The following is a 22,146-nucleotide window of genomic DNA, read 5'->3' as shown; positions in this document are numbered from 1 at the left end:
GGGAGTCCGAGACCGTCTCGGACTGGGATCCCGAGAGATCCGCGTCCCAGCTTGTGAGGTCGCGTCAGCTGGACGCGACCAGAATAGTCCGGACGCGTCTCGGATTGAGAATCCAGACGCGACCGACACTATCCCTTCCAGACGCGTCTAGGACGCGTCTGGTGAAACCAGAGCCATCTCGGACTTCCTGTCCGAGATGCATATACTTGGACAGAGCGTCTAGGACGCTTTGAGGACTTGGGAAGCGTCTGGCCTAGGGCCAGGACGCGTCCACCCGAGGGACTTGGCACGTTCTGGCACGTGCCAATCCGGGTCCGACCTTGGCTCGGACCTTGACCGTGACTTGACTTGGTCTAGTCAAAGGGTTCCTTGACCAAGTTTGACTTAAGTCTTTAGAGTTTGACTCGGGTCTTTTGGGCCTTGACTTAAGTGGGAGGTTTCGACTTTTCTTCTTCCGACTTTAACCATATTTTTTCCGAAAGCGACCCGGGCCAACCAAAAGCCTGAAACGGAGTTTTTCCAAAACGATTTCAAAATCTTTTAGGATAAAACCAAAACGAGCCATTAGTCCGAATTTTACGAAAATTAGACTTAAGGCACGTTAGACATAGAGATGTCGGTAGTATCTCCCGAACAACTATTTAGAACATAGCAATCCTAGATTCGACCTAAGGAAGCGAATCTCATACATACTTGGGTGTTTTATGAGTGTCATATTATTATGTGTGTATGAATGTGCATGCGGGTTCTGGTATGGCCATAAAATTGTTCTATTCTTGTTTTTAAGCACGGATGGATGTCCGATGTAATTAATTTAATTTCAAGTTTTATATGATCTGCGAATCGTTGAGTCTTGTAATTAGAGTTAAGGGTCCAATAGAGTCCATTGAAGAGCCAAAGGATGAGATCATAGTTCGAGTGGGAGAATTCAATGGAGGTTCGAGGATGGAGATCCAGGCGAACAGAGGCAAAACAAGCAAGAACCTAAGTAGATTAGATCTTTTAGGTTAGGGGCCATACTAGGATCATGTCTGCTTGATTTATTTTCTCGCGCGCATTTACTTATTTACGTTTTATGTCGTGTATGATTATGTTAGACTTCACAGTAATGCATGCATGCTAAAAATGTAAAAGTCCCAAAAGAATTTTGAGTAATGCCTACCCAGATTAAGACACTTGTTGCGCCCTTGTTCATCGATGGTAGGTCATGCCAAAGCAGGATGCCATCTTTTACCTTGGGACAATACGGGTAGATCTATGAAGAGGTCTACACGTCTAAATGGTTATTCTCAACGAGTCAGCAAAAGGGTTTTGGATTTCGAGGCAAAAGGATGAATTTAACACATAAGTGTTATTCATCAACCAAGGGTCATAGGAGTATGATAAGTAAAGAGTTACTCACCCAGGAGGCTGGAGTTAAGGGCAGATCAAAGTACGCTTATCTCCATAGGAATGGTATCTTGGAACCATATTATTCAAAGGGGGACGGTTTTCATTGAATAATATGGCAAAAACTGTTTTTGCTTAAAACATTGAATGCAGTACTTAGTAATATCCTTTATTTTGTTTATGTAGAGTAAAGATGGCATATAGTATTAGTTCATAATTAGATAGAGATCTATACGACTTTCTAGATTGGGAGGAAGATCAGAGAAGAGTTCTCGATGCTTCGAATGAAGAAAGCGTAATAGAGATACCAGAAAGGGAAGTGGAAATCGATGCCTATGTTATAGAGGTCAATTTGGCAGATACGGCTAACTCTCCTTCATGGGTATTTGATACCGGATGTGAAGCACATATAATCTCAGAATTAGATGGGCTCAAGGAGATCAGGTATCTGACAAAGAACGAGATGGTTCTACGAGTCGCAAATAATGCAAGAGTTGCTGCTGTGGCTGTAGGAACTTATAAGCTTAATCTAGAAACTGGATTGATATTAGTGCTACATAATTGCTATTATGTACCCACTATTTCAAGGAACATCATCTCTGTGTCAGTACTAGACAAAGAGGGATATCATGTAATAATAAAGGACAAGTGTTGTTCTCTTTACAAAGATGAGATGTTCTATACCAGTGCTAGACTAAGCAATGGTCTTTATGTTATGAACATAGAAGACGAAATCCTGAACATAGACACGAAACGGCTTCGTACTCACGATTCTAACCAAGGCTATCTCTGGAATTGTCGTTTGGGTCACATTAACATGAAACGCATGCAGAAGCTTCATGCGAATGGACTTCTGGGATCGTGTGATTTAGAATCGTACGATACAAGTGAACCATGCTTAGTGGGCAAAATGACACGATCATCCTTCAAGGGGAAAGGTGATCGAGTGAGTGAACCATTAGGACTGATACATACAGATGTATGCAGACCTATGAGTACACTCACGAGAGGTAACTATGGCTATTTCATAACGTTCACCGATGACTTCACTAGATATGGTTACATATATCTTATGAAGCATAAGTCAGAATCGTTTGAAATGTTCAAACAATTTCAGAACGAAGTAGAGAATCAACTTGGCAAGAAAATAAAAGCCATTCGATCGGATCGAGGTGGTGAATATTTAAGTCAAGAGTTTGAGGATCATCTTAGGAGTTGCGGAATAGTATCCCAACTCACTCCTCCAGGAACACCTCAGATGAACGGTGTGTCCGAAAGGAGAAATCGAACCTTGATGGACATGGTTCGATCGATGATGAACTTAGCCGATCTTCCTAACACCTTCTTGGGATATGCTCTAGAAACGGCCGCTTTCACACTAAACCGAGCTTCGTCAAAAGCTGTAGAAAAGACGCCATATGAGTTATGGACTGGAAAGGTTCCAAAGTTGTCTTTTCTCAAAGTCTGGGGTTGCGATGTTTATGTAAAACGTTTACAAGGAGATAAACTAGCACCAAGATCAGACAAATGTCTCTTTGTTGGATATCCAAAAGAGACGAAGGGGTACTTCTACAACCCATCAGAGAACAAAGTGTTTGTTGCTCGTGATGGTGTCTTCCTTGAAAAGGAGTTTCTTTCCAAGAAGACAAGTGGGAGAAATATAGAGATCGAAGAGATTCGATCCGAGCAACAAACTGACACCGTTGTACCGATGTCAGAAGTCGCGATTCCTAACTATTCAGAGCCGATAGAAAAGGGAACAGAGGAAGAGATGGTAGATCTCGGAGATCCTCCCGCGTAGAGCAAATGGGATTCGCAGGAGAACCCTCAAGGAGTTGAGAGTGTCTCACCTGTTGTTCAAGACCCACATAGGTCCGCAAGGCTGATTGAATTATCTCAACGACAAGAGATCTTGTTGATAGAAGATAATGAACCCAACACCTACAAAGAAGCTATGATGAGCCCAGACTCCGAAAAATGGCTGGGAGCCATGAAATCCGAAATGGAATCCATGTCTGAAAATCAAGTTTGGAACTTGGTTGATTTGCCCGATGGAGTAGAACCCATTGGATGCAAATGGATTTTCAAGATGAAAACAGACAAGGATGGAAACGTAAGCGTTTTCAAAGCTAGACTCGTGGCAAAAGGTTACAGACAAGTCCAAGGAATAGATCATCTCGGATCTGACAGACTCCACGAGTCCATCAGTCGCCTATAAATAGAAGGAGACTCAGACTCCAAAGGCATCGAAGACCAGCTAGAAAACTACTGAAGACTCTTCTCTCTCTCCTTTATCATCTTCTGATCAGTACTCTAGACGACAATAACCAACCTTCGAATTCCAGAAGTCTTGAGGGATAATCTTCCAGGGGATCACTCTAGACGACGATATTACATCTTCAAGCTCCATCGCTCTGGAAGTCCTTCTAAAGTCTTTGTTACATCCTACTTCTCCATTATCCAGAATCTCCGATCGAGACGACCTCTCGACCTGCTCCAGGAGATCAATCCGACCAACTATCCCGTAGAGTCGAAGCTCCGGCCACTCTACGAGTCTAGCCACCCTCCGACGATACAACACGGTAACACCCTCAGCATTCAATCGATTAAGATTTATCTTTTATAGTTTGCTGACTTGACCGTCGGAGTGCCCTTGGCAAGACACCATCCCGGTGTCCCCAAGACTTCACGGTTTTACTCGTTTTTGTCTGTCTACAGGTCCAACCAGAACTTCATCCTTCTCGAGGTCTAGAGCCCAAGTTGTCGGTGGCCCACCAATCGACGATCTATTAATTGTGTGATTTTCTACCGTCCACAGTTTGGCGCCCACCGTGGGGCCCCTTCAACTAACATCTCAGACGACCTCATCAATGGAAGAAGGAATGATAGCCTCACCAAACGATGTCTCGACCCAGATCGCCGAACTCACAGCTCAAATGCGAGAAAACTCCCAAAAGTTTAAAGCCTTGGAGGAGGAGAAGGCTCTGGTTCGAGCAGAAAACCAACTACTTCAAGAAAAAGTTACTGAACTCGCCATGGTGTATCCAACAGGACCTAGGTTTCGAACTTCAGTCAACCCGATGCAATCCTTGGTGACCCCTGAAGCAGGAAACTCCTCCAGCCAACCAACCGTCCAGTCTGGCACCATTGGCGTCTCGATTTCGAATCCAGTGACTAATACTACGACTCCGGCAACGACGTTATTACCATCTTTCCAAAGCTCAGCTCAAACCAATCAACAATCGCAGTCGATGACTGCCCCTTTTTTCTCATCCTCTCTTACTCCTCCTACTTTACTACGTACTAGCGTACCCTTTAGTCTGTTGACTGATGGTCTGAACTCTGGCTTTGCAGGAACCCCCTTGGAGCAGGCGATGGCTAAAAAATTGGCAGAGATGGAGGCTCTGATCACTCGCATTCCAGGAGTCCCAATCCCCCTTAGAAAGAGTCAACCAAAGAGTTATGCAGACTCCCCTTTTGTCGACGCCATAGCCTTAGTGGAGATGCCGAAGAAATTTTTGTTCCCGAGTATGAGAATGTATGATGGCACCTCAGATCCAGACGACCATATTGCATCCTACAAGCAAAGGATGTTCACTGCAGCCATACCCAGGGACCTTAGAGAGGCTTGCATGTGCAAAAGCTTCGGTTCGAGCCTCATTGGTCCAGCTCTCTAGTGGTACATTAACCTGCCGAACAACTCCATCGCCTCATTTGCCCAGCTGACAGACACGTTCATTGAACAGTTCGCGAGTAGTAAGAAGTTAGAGAACCTTTACCGACTTAGCCAGAGGCGAGGTGAACCACTTAGAGATTATGTAGGGAGGTTCAACAGAGAGCTAACTCTACAAAGAACTCACCAAGTTCAACTGCACCACCATGGAGGATATCCTTGCTCGAGCTTGGGTAGAGATCCGTTGGGAAGAAGATGAGTACCATCGAAGCAGACACTACCTTAGCGACGAGTGATCCCGAGAACGTCGCTTGAGACGAACAGATCGTAGGTCAGATGGTAGACACTTAGAGCCCTACACTACCTCAAGGCGACCTCAAGCCCGAGACGACAGAAAACCACTTGATCCACCAGGTCTAATTGCCGAACGGACCAGTTCGCATCAGAGTTCCAGACTACAACATGAACATCGAACCATCTGAGTAGTAGGGCAAGGTGGACAAACTACAACTCGAAGATGAACTCAACATTAATAAGAGTTGGAATGCAACACATCTAAAGTTGTACCATTTCTAAACTCTAAACTATTTTTATTACATTTCATCTTGAATAAACTTACTGACTTAAGCATCGGAGAGTCGGGGGCTACGCCACCGACCAACCCTCTAGCTCGATTTTTTGCAGGTTAGAGCATCTTACCCAGACAAACAGACGTCTCGTCAGAGAGCGACTACAAACGACAGGGGGACAAGCATGGCTGGAAAAGAACACCTCTATCATCCACCAACTTTAGTCGACTCTGGAGACAACAGTCTGGAAAAGTTGATTCAACTTCTAGGCTAAAGGGCACGAAACATTCTACACCTACAATCTGGGGCAAAAAAAACATCAAATAACCCCTTGGGAGCACGACCTAGCTGGAACCAGACCTAAATCTTGCACTATCCTGGACTCCACACAAGGTTAATCGATGTTCATCTCGACTCCCATACTGATAACAGGAAGTATTGAATGTCTTCACCCATTATTTCTATCATTCTTTGTTGATAGAAAATTGCTGATTTGTGCGCCAGAGGGCTGATGGTGTTGCTGTCGACCTTCGCTTTTGTGTGTGCAGCTCGGTCAAAGCTCGTGGACAAACAGGAGAAGCACAACCTTCACCCATCCACCGAAGCTAGCCAGCAAATAATCAACCTAAGTCCAGAAAAATAATGTTCTACACTTAGGCTGGGGGACGAATGGTGCCTAAAATGCGAGCTCGAATTCCCTCAAAGCTAAATGGAGACTAGAGCTATCAACTTTAAAACTTCAGACGAAGAACATAAGACTTCAACGAAAAACAAAAAATTTCTAGAAGCTTACTGTCGCTTCGACGAAGCAGCAAGGTTCACGCTCGAGCTCCAACTGGCCTAACAGGGGACAAATAATACCATGAAATGCAAGCTTAAACTTCCAACATAGCCACACAGAAGACTAGAGCTATCGACCTCATACTTCAGATGAAGAACATAAGACTTCGACGAAAAAACAAAAATTCTAAGAAGCTTACTGTCGCTTCAAACGAAGCAACGAGGTTCACGCTCGAACTTCAACCGGCTTTAAAGGGAGCACTACAATACTACATACCTTTTTGTACCCCCCACATGATCCACACAAGGCGCCATTAATCTCCCTTCCTCTAATTCTCTTTCTACACATTGTAGCGGGTCGAGACGTCTCCGAGACTCCACCCGGCCTAAGGAAGGTTCGAGATAGATACATCCTGGGAAATATAAATACCTCGGGTGTTACCGAAAGAGAAGGAAAGCTCGAGACCTCAAAGTCATCAAAATAACACAACGGCTTTGAGATCTCACTCTCTTCTTGAAAGAATTCACCCTCGAGCTCTACATGGCAGAATGACGCCTTAAGGCTCTCGACTCTGACTCCAACTACAAAGTCTCAAAAGTCTACAATTCTAGATGAACGCATTCGAAAATGATAGCCCTTGGGCCAACTCAGTAGACGATAGAACAACCCCGAAGGTCAAGCTCGAGAAGAGCACTGGAGAAATTCTCGCCACTAAGCTCGAGATGACAAACCTCAAGTCTGAATTACTTTGTAATACTTCTTACTCAACTCATTCTTGCTTGTTTGCAATGTTCCTTATACGTACTTTTTTTATTGTGTAACTTAACTCATGAAATTCATTGAAAAAATCATCGCCCTTACAAATATTCTGATGTTCAATACTACAGTCCCGTTAAATGGATTGAGCCAACACTTAGTCCAGCTAGACTATATTTGGTCTCTCTAGGGCAACTAAAGTCCCACTAAATGGATTAAGCCAACACTTAGTTCAGCTAGACTATGTCTGGTCTCTCTAGGGAACTAAAGTCCCGCTAAATGGATTGAGCCAACACTTAGTCCAGCTAGACTATATTTGGTCTCTCTAGGGCAACTAAAGTCCCGCTAAATGGATTGAGCCAACACTTAGTCCAGCTAGACTATATTTGGTCTCTCTAGGATAACTAAAGTCCCGCTAAACTTGAAACGTCTAGGCATCTAATACTATCATAACACCTAAGGAACGAGCCGACACTTAGTCCATCTAGACTACTTCAAGCAAATTCAAGGCCAATATTCCATAAATAGCAAAACACGGATTTCGACAAGTGTACTACCCAGAAAAAAGGTATGTGTTTCACACATTGGTCGAGACCTTTGAAAATAAATGTGTCATATAGTTGTTGAGACCCCCCACAAAAATCATTTGTTGTCTATTTAATTATATGTCACTTGAGCACATTTGTTTACACACATGTATATAAATGTTCATACACACTTGTATGTAAATGTTTACACACACATGTATATATATACACACAGACACACATATATATATATGTATGCACAAATTTTTCAAAAAATAATCAATTTTGATTAAAAAGGAAAAAAAAAATTAATACCGACCTCCAGACTGCTTAACGACAGTCTGGAGGAATGCCTCCAAGCTACCCACGGTAGTTCGGAGGAAAAACCTCCAAACTGCCGAAAGGCAGCCTGGAGGAATTCCTCCAAACTACCGAAAGGTAGCCTGGAGGAAGCCTCCAAACTACCTCACGGTAGCTTGGAGGGAATCTTCCCCCCAACTACCGTTAGGTAGTTTGGAGGAACTAATTCCCCCAGACTACCACCAGGTAGTTTGGAGGGAATCTTCCCCCCAACTACCGTTAGGTAGTTTGGAGGAATTAATTCCCCCAGACTACCACCAGGTAGTTTGGAGGGAATTCCCCCAAACTAACTTATGATAGTTTGGGGGAAACCTCCAAACCACCTTGTGGTAGTTTGGAGGAAACCCTCCCCAAACTACCTAGGGGTGGTTCGGAGGAAACCTCCTCACCCACTAACCGTGGGCAATTTGGAGGCCCTCCCGAACTGCTTTTCGGTAGTGTGGACCGGATCTGTCCGACTAATTTTGCTACATATTCGTGGTGACAACCCGATGTTTTTTTTAGATCCGTAAATATTTGCGTATTTTTAAAATCATTATAAGATCGAAGACCAATTTCGACACTAAGTCGTATTTCACTCGAAGTGGTCAGACAATCAATATGTTCGACGAGAGAACACATTTCGGACACGTCATACAATTTTCAAGAATACCGGAACTTCCCCGATCGAACGCTAAACACCGACACCTCCTCGGAAATACGAAATCTACTCTCTAAGCGAGCAAATCACTAACTTAGAGAGTGGGGGACAAACTGTAGTGGTCAAAAATCGTGTTGGGCCCACTTCGTCTAAGGGTCGCCTAGACCGAGCCTACTTCGAACAAATATCACTTGGGCCCGACCCACTTGCCTACTAGTTGGACACTCTCCAACGTGGAAATCGGCCAACTAAAGGTCCAAACGGCTCTAAGCCCTTGTGAAGGTCCATCTAGACGAACAATAACCTATTAAAAGCAACAATACTCCAAGCACCCCTTGGTCGCCCTCAACCGAGTATGCCGGTTACCGAGTCAACCTCAACTCCGGAGACCTCGCCACGTATTCATTTGACGAAGTCCCTCTAAAACCCCACGTCGCCTTAAGTACCGTTAGGTGATCTCAGACTACGAAGAGCCTAAAGTCGAGGCGGCGTAATCGTACGATCGAGTTACTCCAAGTGACAGATCGACGGCCAGGAACGAGTCTCCCTTAGGGTTTGGGGTCACCCTCGACCCCAATCATCTCGGATCTGACAGACTCCACGAGTCCATCAGTCGCCTATAAATAGAAGGAGACTCAGACTCCAAAGGCATCGAAGACCAGCTAGAAAACTACTGAAGACTCTTCTCTCTCTCCTTTATCATCTTCTGATCAGTACTCTAGACGACAATAACCAACCTTCGAATTCCAGAAGTCTTGAGGGATAATCTTCCAGGGGATCACTCTAGACGACGATATTACATCTTCAAGCTCCATCGCTCTGGAAGTCCTTCTAAAGTCTTTGTTACATCCTACTTCTCCATTATCCAGAATCTCCGATCGAGACGACCTCTCGACCTGCTCCAGGAGATCAATCCGACCAACTATCCCGTAGAGTCGAAGCTCCGGCCACTCTACGAGTCTAGCCACCCTCCGACGATACAACACGGTAACACCCTCAACATTCAATCGATTAAGATTTATCTTTTATAGTTTGCTGACTTGACCGTCGGAGTGCCCTTGGCAAGACACCATCCCGGTGTCCCCAAGACTTCACGGTTTTACTCGTTTTTGTCTGTCTACAGGTCCAACCAGAACTTCATCCTTCTCGTGGTCTAGAGCCCAAGTTGTTGGTGGCCCACCAATCGACGATCTATTAATTGTGTGATTTTCTACCGTCCACAACAATGCTGAAGTTAATAAGTTTGAATCTCTCGATATCATTCATTATCAATGTTAACCTTTAGTTAATTTACCACTGGTTTAAAACATCAAATGTTTCTAGAAGAACGACATAATTACTATTAAGTTCTAAGCTAGATCAGTGTCTAAAAGGAGACTTTGATCCCTTTCAGCATCCCTAACATTACTGCTTCTGCTCTCTCTTGGATCTTCACTTCTTTTAGTCAAGTATTTGATTTCCTTGAGCTTTACCGAGCCGCACATCCGGTATAAAATACCTAATGAAGGAATTTTACGATACTTGTTTTTAACTTTGTTAACAAGGATACGGAAACGGAATTCATAATTCCATTCCATTTGTCCTCCAGGTGCTAAAAGTAGTTTCCTTTTAAATGGTCTAGCCATTGTTTGGAAACATTCACAGTAATGAGGAATACTCTTGATCATGTACTCGGCAACTGCTTTTCTTTGATCAAATGTTTGTCTCACTTGACTGATCCTTTGCCCTTTTGAATCTCAAGGACTCTTTCTTAGATTCCTTGTAACAAATCTCAAGAACCTCTCTTAGACTGGATATTCCCGTATGTTCTGCTCAGTTTGTTCGTAACAACCTGTGTGACTCATCTAAGGTCTTATCTTTGTTCAATCGATATTGAATTGGGTGATAGATGTATTTAGTTGTCTTCCTTTAAAATGACTTTCAGATTGCCTTGGAGGTCTTGTACCTCCCCATTTATGATTTCTGTAGCAATTTCTTCCTCAGTTTGTCTTAATGGTTATGCTAGCATCCATTACTCTTCCAAAGAGAATGTTATACGATTGCTTGCAAATAGCTTTTGACCTTCTTTAGTATGAGTCAACATTGGGATTGGGTATTCTAGTACGCTTTCCTTTTAAATCTGAGAACCATTCTCGATTTATTCTTCCATTCTAAGAAGTTGATCAACACCTCCCTTGGGTGTGATTCAGAGTTGAACTCGTTTATGTCATCTTAAAACTAAATAAAAAAATGACAACGTTTTAAAACTCGTTATCGTTTTTCCCACATTATTCAATAAAATCGTCCCCGATTGAATAAGTGATTCCAAGATCCCAGTTCTTCGGAGTAAAGCGGATGAAGGCCCCACCCTTTGACTCCGTCGTTCCGGGTGAGTGAACTATTTCACTGATCATACCTTATGACTCTTGGTTTATAGATGACTAATCTATCCTTTTGCCTCGAGTATCCAAGACTCTCTTGCTGATCTCGTTGAATAGAATCATTTAGACGTTTAGGCCTCTTCTCTAGACCTACCCGCATTTTCCCAAGGTAGAGGAGGTACTCTGCGAAGGCCGACCCACCTTCCTCGAACAAGGGCTCAACGAGTGTCTTAATCTGGATAGGCGATTACTCAAGATTACGTTTTGGGGACTTTTACGCTAGTCTGGCGTTTGTTATAGTGAACTATTTATCCTAACTAACATCCTCGAGATAAAGCGTAAATAAGTAAGTAAATGCTCGCGAGAAAGTAAACCAAGCAGACATGGATCCTAGTATGACCCCTAAGCTAGAATATCTAATCTCCTTTGATTTTCTTCTTGTTTCGCCTTTCGGTTCGTCTTAGATAGCCATCTTTGAACCTCCATTGAATTGTCCCACTCGCCTTTAGATTTCATCCTTGAGTTTTTCAATGGACTCATAGACCCTAAACTCTAATTACAAGACTCTAACGATTCGCAGATCGTATAAACTTAAAATTAAAATTAATTACAAAGCATGCACCCATCCGTGCTTAAAACAAGAATAAAGAAATAAATCTATGGTCATACTAGTTTCCCGCATTCACATCACATGCAATCATATAATATATCAAGGCTAAAAATTATATATGCATGTTAATCCGGGAGATACTTTTGTTGACATCCCATGTCACATTACGGACCTTAAGTCTAAATTCGAAGAATTCGACTAATGGTGCGTTCTCGTTTTATCTCTTATGATTTCTAAAATCAACTTTAAGAAAAACGGAGTTTTGGGCTCGAGAAAGCTCGGGTCAATATCGGAAAAAACTTGATTCGATTCTTAATGATTTCATAAATCAATTTAAAGAGAAATCCGTTTTGGCCTTCCGGATGGCCCAGATTAACTTTGGAATTATTTGGTTGGAAAAGCCTCGAAAAAGCCCGGGACAAGTCTTAGACAAGTCCCGGCCCAAGCCCACACAAGGGCTCGGACAAAGTCAAGACATGGCACGGCCCATAGGGCCGACATGTCCTGGCCGAGGCCTAGTCTCGTCCTGGCCAGAGCCAGGACGCTAGTCCATGCACCGAACGCGTCCTAGACGCGTCTGGTGCTGGACCGGACCAGCACTAGGTGTCTCCGAACGTCGAGTGCTCAGGACGCGTCTCAGACGCGTGCAGGAAGCTCCCTTGCAGCTGCTGGTCACGTCTCCAAGACGCGTCCAGAAGCTTCTGTTGCGGCTCAACCAAATGGGTCAATAGGCGAAACTTTTTTTTGATTGGCTCGCTTGTTATGGCATTTGGTGACACAAGGAACAAATCAGATGCTATTGTACAAATTGTGTAATCCCAATGGTTGTTCAGTAACGTATCTCTTAATCTTCTTATCCTGTCGTAAACTATCGTTCATGTTCGTATGCATCAGCAAACCAAAAAAGCATAAATCAACAACAAAAACTGAAAACTATTATATTATAACTATATTATAATATAGTTGAATTCAACAGGCAAAATCGTGCACGACGTAAATCACCACTATATTTGTTAGCGTATCAATGATCAAACTCAACAAGTTCTATTTCTTAAGGATCACCCAAAGATGTACTATCCTTACCTCAGTTATTAAAATTCCATTTCGTAAGCATCACAATCGACAAATTTCCAATCCTTCCCTCAGTTATTTTAGGAACAATATTGCATACCACATCGAAGTTTCATTCTTAAGCATAGGACCCACAGATGTATAATCTTTCCCTCGGTTATTAATACATTATTTCTTAAGCATCACTACCCACAAATTTATAATACTTCTCAAGCTTATTAAAGTTTTGTTTCTTAAGCGTCCCTACCCACAGATGAATAATTTTCCCCTTAATTATTGATTGAAAAATATGGAATCTACATTGAAGTTAAACTTTTTAAGCATCACTATAGGCAGATTTATAATCATTCCCCCGATTATTGAAGAAATAATATGGCATGCCACATTAAAACCATTGCTTAAGCATCAATGCCGGCAAATGTAGAATACTTCCCTCGATTATTGATGCAACAATATGGTATGCCACATTCAAGTCTATCTCTCAACCAACACTATGCACATTTGTATAATCCTCTCATCGATTATTGATGAAAGTATATGGCATACCACATTAAAATTTCATATCTTAAGCATCACAACTGACAATGATATAATCCTTCTCTCGATTTTTGATGGAATAATATGGTATACCATGTTAAAGTTTTGTTTCTTCAGCATCACTACACATATATGTATAATCCGTCCCTCGATTACCGATGGGAATATATTGTATTGCTATACCACATTAAAGTTCCATTTCTTAAGCATCAAAACCGACAAATGTATGATTGTTCCTTCGAATGTTGATGGAACAATATGGTATAACACGTTAAAGTTTCAATTCTTAAGCATCACAACAGAATTACGTATAATTCCTCCCTCAAATATTGATGGAATAATAAGGTATATACCACATAAAATTTTCATTTCTTAAGCATCACTATCGACAAAGGTGTAATCCTTCCTCTATAATTGATGGTTAAATATGGTATACCATATTATAGTTCCATTTCTTAAGCATCGCTACCGGCAAATGTATAATACTTCCCTCGATTATTGATGGAACAATAAGATATATCACATTAAATTTACATATATTAAGCATCGCTACAAAAATACGTATAATCTTTCCCTCGATTATTCATGGAACACTATGGTATATACCACACTCCCACATCTTAAGCATCACTACTCTCAAGTGTGTAATCCTTCTCACGATTATTGATTTGAAATATATGGTGTAACACATTAAAGTTCCATTTATTAAGCATTATAGCCAACAAATGTATAATCCTTCCCGTAAACATTAATTGGACAATGTGGTATACCACATTAAAGTTTCATTTCTTAGGCATCACGACTGACAAACGGATAATTCTTTCCTCCATTGTTGATAGAAATACATGGTAAGGTATACTACATTAAAATTCCAATTCTCGAGCATCACAACCGACAAATGTTTAATCCTTCCCTCGAATATTGATGGAAATCAACCACATTGATGTTCCATTTTTCAAACATCACAAGCGACAAATGCAAAATCCTTCCCTCGAATATTGATGGATTAATGTGTTATACCACATTGAAGTTCCATTCCTTAGGCATCACAACCGACAAATGTAAAATCTTTCTTGAAAATTTTTGATGCAACAATGTGATATACCACATTAAAGTTCCATTTCTTAGGCAAATGTATAATCCTTCACAAAAATATTGATGGAACAATGTGGTATACCAAATTAAAGTTCCATTTCTTAGGCATCACAACCGACAAATGTATAATCCTTCTCGAAAATATTTTGGAACAATGTGGTATACCACATTAAAGTTTTATTTCTTAGGCATTACAATCGACAAATGTAAAATCCTTCCCAAAAATATTGTGGAACAATGTGGTACACCACATTCAAGTTCCATTTCTTAGGCATCACAACCGACAAAGGTATAATCCTTCCCGAAAATATTGATTGGAACAATGTGGTATGCACATTAAAGTCCCATTTCTTAGGCATCACAACCAACAAATGTATAATCCTTCCCGAAAATATTGATGCAACACTGTGGTATACCACCTTAAAGTTCCATTTTTTAGGCATCACAACCAACAAAAGTTTAATCCTTCCCGAAAACATTGATGGAACAAATTGGTATACCACATTGAAGTTCCATTTCTTAGGCATCACAACCAACAAATATGTAGTCCTTCCCTCAAATTATTGCGATTATATCTAATGTTTATGTTGTTTGTATTCTAGAAAAAAATGAGTTTAAATAGATCTTACAAAATTATTTAAGTAAGCAGTCTTGTGCATATATATATATATATATATATATATATATATATATATATATACCTCCTCGGAATCCCGTCGCTGCCTCCACTACCAGGCCTCCACCACTTCCTCCATCGCCAAACCACCACACACACGCCCACCATTTTCACCAAACACACAGTCACACACCACCAAGCAGGGACATAAGTAGGATTTTAGTTTGATGGAGGCCGATAGACTAAGTCATACAAATAAATTTTACTACCGAAAAATATGAAAATAATTTCACCCACCGCTACTTCTATAATTTATTCATTAATAATGACAGCTTAAAAATACTTCCACGGTTACTAAATCCTGTTGAGACAGTTCAATTTTGTGCATAGGAAAAATGATTGTGTGCCTTACTGTCAGTTCAATTTTGTGCCGACAGTCTGCCAGAATATCATGTACGGTTCCTAAATTTTCCTAAAAGGTGTTTTAGCTTTGGCAGGTCATTTGCATCTTTCATACTAATGTCTTGGCACATTAATATGTTTATGACGGTCTCAGACAATCCCATGAAATAGAAAGAGAATTACCTGCATATTTTTAAACGAAGCTCGCCTTTTTAACCATCCAATTTATTCCCTCCTTCACCTCAATAATCACGTTATCCTGCAATTCAATATCAGAAAAGCATCATATTTTGTCAAATGTTATATGAACTCTTCACTTTTTCTTTAGAAATAACTAATCTATTACGTCATAAGAAATCCAACTATAAAATTGAAAAATTAACAAATAAGAGTAGAGTTAATAAACTGGATGCTCTGTCAATTCTACGAAGATTCTCTGTCAATTACACTCAATCTATCAAAAGCAAACTGAGATTGGACATTCTTGTTCAAGCGGTAAATTGATGAATAACTGCAAGTAGGCATTAGATGTCTGGTCAACATTTCAAGTTATTAGTGTTGACTACAACTTGGGTGAATTTTTACACCCAAGTCTCACTGATTTTATTTGCCGATCTATGCAGATACAGTCTAGATAAGGCTTCCCGGTGACCCCGACTGCAAAGGATTCAAACAAACAACCTTAAGGCTGAAACCCTGCCCTCTCACTAGAAGTCTAGTTGAAACAATAAAGTAGAGTTAATAAATACTGAGAAACACAAAACAGCAAATAATCAAAATGGATTTTGCGATAATTATCACTAAAAGTAGAATTTAAAAAGAAGCCAATTTCATCAACTAATGTGATTGCATACACCTAGATAAGCTTTGCGACCTGTAATCAAAGAGACCTTAGGCAATAAGCTTGTGCTTGTTTGGAAGGATTACCACAAGTGATTGAAGCATGTCGTTTACAGAAAAAATATTTAGTTAGGGTAGTCTCAGTATAAGGGCCAGTTATCGCAATGTAACATATTATTGTAAGGAGCTAGAGGCCTAGAGCTAGTATAATTCTTATATTCACGATGTAAATAGATCATTACCCGTCTTGAGCAATTAGTTATTCTATTTAGAAACCAGAATGGCTTGGTGACGAAATAAATTTCAATTCAAGCTTCCAAACTTATGAGCAAACCTCGTAATGGAGTTTCCTGAGGAGAAACTTATAGGCCAGACCATTTATTTTATGAGTGATGAATTACCAATATCCCCAGGCATGTATTAACCTCAAGCAATTGAAAAAAAACTGGAACACATGATTTCTTCGATACAACATGCACTATCGATATTATTTAACTAGTAGTGACGTGAGAAACAAGCTGCAGATACTGTACCATTAATATGAACTTATTTAGGTAATGTGATTCAACTAGAAAGAGAACTCACCTTTCTAGCCTTCTTTTCTCCCTCTTTCACCTCAATAATCATCTTCAACATCTTGGCAATCAAATAAGAAAATTAATCTTCGTAGTTCTCGTTGACAGATGCAAGTTGAACTCACTGATTTTCTTGAAAATTCAAGCTATGAAAACTGAAAAACAAACTGATTCCAGTATTTGCATCTCTGCAGCGTGGACAATTCTCTACATATTTTCAAGTGCAAATGCAAACTATAACTGCCAAATAGACTATTGAGGAAAAGTCAATCAAAAACTAAAAGTACTTCTAAATTGTAATGTAAATCAAGCAATCTGGAGGAAATTGACTATCCTTCTTTCTCCTTCACTGTTTTTTTGTTCGAAAATGAAAAAGAAAGTAACACTAGGCCGGCATGATTTCCTCTCGCCATTGGGAAAAACAGATTTTTGCTTGATTACCTTAAGAGAAATCAATTTACATCTTAAGGTCAAAATCTAATTTCGATGTCAAATCTCAATGTTGAAACATGAGACAACAATAAAATTGAAATCAATAAATATGGAGTTTATTCACGAAGCCTTTTATACTACAGTCTAATTTATTCTCTGATCTAAGAGAGATTAATTGCTCCGTGAATACCAAAATCTAATTTCCCAGGCCTGATAGAACTTAATTCAGTGAATCCTTCTTGAAGACTAACACAAAAAAAAAACATGTATAAGCTCACTGACTCTCCATTATAGAAGAGATATTAGACGCTAAGCTTGTTCTTGTCTGGAATGATCATTGTAAATGATCGAAGCAATTATTGTGTTTACGAATCAGATTGGCTTAGCAACGAACTAATCTCCAGTTCTAATTCCGAACTTAAGATGCAAACCCCTCACAGATGCTCTTGTAAAACTATTGTACAAACTGATTCTCTTCAGATTTCAAAAATGTTTTTAAACTGAAGAAGACAAATGTGTGATCTTTACGGCTATTCAGTGATATATCTCTTACTTATCCGAAACAAACTTGATAGGCATTCCACAATTACTGATGGTAGGGTATTGTCCAAGATCATAATAGTAAGCATCATTCGAACCACCACAGCATTGTTAGTACCCACGAAAAAAATTGTAGATGATCATATAGTAAGCATAATACCCACTGGTAGAACTATTTGAATTACAGGTTAAAATATAGTATTACTCTAGTGTTCTCAGCTGCAAATCTAATTGAGCTATGCAGATATCAGAAAAGCATTTGGGTTCTCATAAAAAGTAACTAATCAATCACGATACAAAACATTCCAACTATGAAACTTGAAAACACAGATTCGAATTTGAAACTTTACAGGAAAGTCCAGAAGAAAATCTATAAAGATGTCATGAAATTTCTCCTAAATCTTTCAAGTGCAAACTAAATTGCCAATTCCGATTGAAGCAGTTAACCAATAAATAACTGCGACAGAGACTACAACTTAGGTGAACTTTTACACCTGAGTCCTCATAAAGCTTTCGGTGTCCGAGACCCACAAATGTACCGGGACAAACGGATCGTGACCCCTTAAATTCAACTCCTAATAGAAGGAATCTAGTTTATATCCGTATAAAGAGGTGCAGGGTTATACGAAGTAAGATTGTTACAAAAACCAAGCAATTCAGACAAAACTAGCGGACCTTATTTCTTTATCACTACTTTTTTCTTCCACGTCAACAAACAAGACAATTACAAGGCCAAAATGCAAGGTTATTTACGGCAGACCCATTTACATACGAGAGTTCAAAATTTGATTTTATGTGAAACTATAAAATGAATCGTAAACTGGTCGCCTATGGAACGTTTTGTAGTCCATTACTCCATTACATTCTCTACTATAGGAGATAATTGCTCTTAATTAAAAAAACCAATAAGTGACCTCCCAGCTTTGAGCTAGCATATTTAGCAGCTCCTGAATATGAATGCAGATACCTGATAAGCTTGTGACTTAGGGGTCTCTGTAATAAAATCGACATCGTGCGAGAAGCTTCTGCTTGTTTTAGGGGATCATCCATAATGATTGAAGTTGTCATCCACACTAACAATATGTTAGTTAGAATCATCCTTGTATAAGGATCTAGGTATTATAATGCAACATAGTGGACATTGTTTAACAGTTAAGAGCTACAAAATTGAACATTTCACGATTTTAGTAGATTATTACCCATCTCGACCAGTTTGTTCTTCTCTTACGAAACAGGGTGGCAAAATGATTTCCGATTCTAACTTTCAACTTTTAATGCAAACCTCCTGATAGAGAGTCTAGAGTAGATATCTGAAGATATAACATGCCCTTTATTTTTAACTAGGACAGGCACTCAAGATATGACAAACATACCCAAAATTACCTGCACAAGAAGCTCACCTTTTTTGCCATGCAAAAGCAGATGAACTCTTCGATTTTATTAAAATTTCCATCTACAAAAGCTGAAAACAACTGATTCTAGTACTGACATCTTTGCAGCCTTGTCAATGCTTTTGAACTTTTCAAGTGCAAACTAAATTGCTTACTCCTGTTTAAGCCATCAACCGATCAATAACTAAAAATACATGTCAGTTTTACAGTCCATATTATTAGTATTAAGGACAAATATTTATTTCTTAGGCAACGCAACTGAGAAATGTATAATTCTTCCAGAAAATATTATAGAACAATAAAGTATACCACATTAAAGTTCCATTTCTTAGGTATCAAAACCAACAAATGTATAATCCATCCCAAGAATATTAAAGGAAAAATATGGTAAACCACATTATGCTACCATTTCTTAGGCATCACAACCGACAAATATTTATTTCTTCCCAAAAATACACATGGAACAATGTGGTATACCACATTAAAGTTCCATTTCTTAGGCATCACAACCGACAAATGTATAATCCTTCTCGAAATTATTCATGGAACAATGTGGTATACCACATTAAAGTTCCATTATTTAGGCATCACAACCGACAAATCTGTAATCCTTCTCGAAAATATTGATAGAACAATGTGATATACCACATTTAAGATCCATTTCTTAGGCATCACAACCGACAATTGTATAATCCTTCTCGAAAATATTGATTGACCAATGTGGTATACCACATTAAAGTTCCATTTTCTTAGGCATCACAGCGGACAAATGTATATTCCCTCCTGAAAATATTGATGGAACAATGTGGCGTACCACATTAAAGTTTCATTTCTTAAGCATCACAACCAACAAATGTAAAATCCATCCCGAAAATATCGATGGAACAATGTGGTATACCACATTAAAGTTCCATTTCTTAGGCATCACAACCGACAAATATATAATCCTTCCCGAAAATATCGATGGAACAATGTGGTATACGACATTAAGGTTCCATTTCTCAAGCATCACAACCAACAAATGTAAAATCTTTCTCGACGAAACAATATGGTATACCACATTGAGGTTCCATTTCTCAAGCATTATAAACCGACAAATGTATAATCTTTCTCTCGAATGTAGACGGAACAATGTGGTATACCACATTAAAGTTTTAATTCTTAAGCATCACAACGGACAAATGTATAATCCTCCCTCGAATATTGATGGAACAATATACTACATAGCACATTGAAGTTTCTTACGCATCACTATTATGAAGCAGGTGCAGTAGTGTAAATAAGAAAAAAAATCAATTATTGGGTAAAACAAGACATATACACCATGTCTTAAGCATCAGTCCCCAGGATTGTGGAACCCTTCCCTTAATTATTGGTGGACAAATAGAATATATGTACTTGCATAAGGAAATATCGAAACTTCTTTAATAAAATGATATAACAAGTATGTGATAGGACAAGAAAGCAACATGTCTTCTAGTAATGATAGCTACGCTTAATGAGTTGCAAGAAAGGAAGACAACAACAACTTTATATAGAAAAAGTGATAGTCAAGAACCAAGAGTGAAGACTTTGAATTCATCGGTACCATCAAGAAAATCAATTAGAAGATCTTGTTCTTCCAAGTAAAAAAAATGTGATGGTCAATGCTTAGGTTTTTATGCAATTCCGTAAAACAAATCAAAGGAAAAACCTGAGATTTAGGAATTGAACATGTTATTCTAGAATTACCACTGATAGTAAATAAACAACCCATAAACTCATTTAAGTAGGCTATCCCAGCTCCTTCGTTATAATGGAAGTTCCAATAGAATTACCATTGATAGTAAATAAACAACCCATAAGCTCATTTAAGTAGGCTATCCATGAAATATGAAACCACTATGTACGTTATGCACCTTTTTGATAATTATCTAGGGCGAAATTCTTTTATTTTAGCTCAGGATTTTCACGACCATCAACTAAGAGGCTACAGACTAAAGCTGAAATTTTTTTTGATTCTAAGTAATAGGAATCCCCGAACTACCATTTTCTCTCACTGTGCTACTTATCCTTTCACAGAAACCAAGTAAATCCATTAATATACTTTTTTACAATCTCTCATCAATTAACGCGATAGAGTTCTCTTAAACCTTTAATGCCACTAATACTGTTAATAGACACTAATAGTCTAATAAAACATCAGTGTTAACATAGTTGTAACCAACTTACATATCTCTGTTACTATTCCCTTATCTATTTCATATATAAAGAATATAATATTATACTTGACAAATGAGCCCTGACACACTCAGCATCGGGTGAAGGTAGATTCATTTTTTTGTATCAAACAAGTACATCCACATAAAACATTTCATGGTAGATATGGTAACTGCCACTGGAAGGAAAAGATAACTAAAAGAAAGGAACACAAATTAAACTGACAGAGATTTCTAACCTTGATATTTGCACAAAGGTCTTCCATTTAGTTATCTGGTATCTGCACACAAAATCCATCTCAATTAAGGCAACACTATGATCCAAAACATCAAATTCATCGTATTTCCTGCTCTGTTTATATTTTGGTGGTAACCAGGGGCTCTCTAAGGTTGTTTACTTGTTTCAAAGATGTTTTGCTCAATCAAATGTCTCAATTTGTTTGAAATTAGGTATGAGTTCCTACCCAAGACACCTCAGAATGATATTTGAACCTTGTCATAAATTCCTTCCACCGCCACTTGTGCATCCATTTCTCATAATGTATGCAAGGAATGAAACTTCAGTTTCGGTGGAATTTCGGTCGACCCAAAAGTGGAAATGTTTCGTGGAAACGTTTCTGTTAGTGTGGAAGTTTTACAAAACCACAAAAATAATAGAAATATATTAGAATTGTATATACTAATATATTTTATCCATCATGAAGCCTAAAGAGAACATTGTTATAATTATAGTACTATTATACAAATCAGAAGGTTTGAGGTGTAAATTGCAATCACATAGTTA

General features: G+C 39.3%; 1 protein-coding gene across 22 annotated transcripts in view; it reads right to left on the bottom strand.

The window, feature by feature from the left end:
- The window catches only part of LOC147544089 (tubulin-folding cofactor B-like), a 61,953-nt gene that overhangs the window by 17,380 nt on the left and 22,427 nt on the right, over positions 1-22,146 (bottom strand). For 3 of the 22 annotated variants that reach the window (XR_015223201.1, XR_015223199.1, XM_086633216.1), the window contains one exon: positions 15,570-15,645. The exons of 2 other annotated variants lie outside the window; for them this stretch is intronic. Coding sequence is in view for 3 of the 20 variants with exons in the window: in XM_086633216.1 (XP_086489342.1) it covers positions 15,580-15,645 (66 nt within the window). In the remaining 17 variants the exon portion in view is untranslated. Of the gene's footprint in view, positions 1-6,724; positions 6,825-14,859; positions 15,227-15,284; positions 15,646-16,811; positions 17,009-18,431; positions 19,322-21,507; positions 21,644-21,826; positions 21,980-22,146 lie in introns of those variants that run through there. 17 more of the 22 variants (XR_015223192.1, XR_015223197.1, XR_015223195.1 and 14 more) reach the window with 15 other exon arrangements.

The sequence above is a fragment of the Eschscholzia californica genome, unplaced genomic scaffold (genome assembly GCF_041429995.1).
Source record: "Eschscholzia californica isolate CP2 unplaced genomic scaffold, dmEscCali1.0.p SCAF_4, whole genome shotgun sequence".
In the NCBI taxonomy this organism is placed as follows: domain Eukaryota; kingdom Viridiplantae; phylum Streptophyta; class Magnoliopsida; order Ranunculales; family Papaveraceae; genus Eschscholzia; species Eschscholzia californica.
This window is presented reverse-complemented; position numbering and strand designations above follow the sequence as displayed.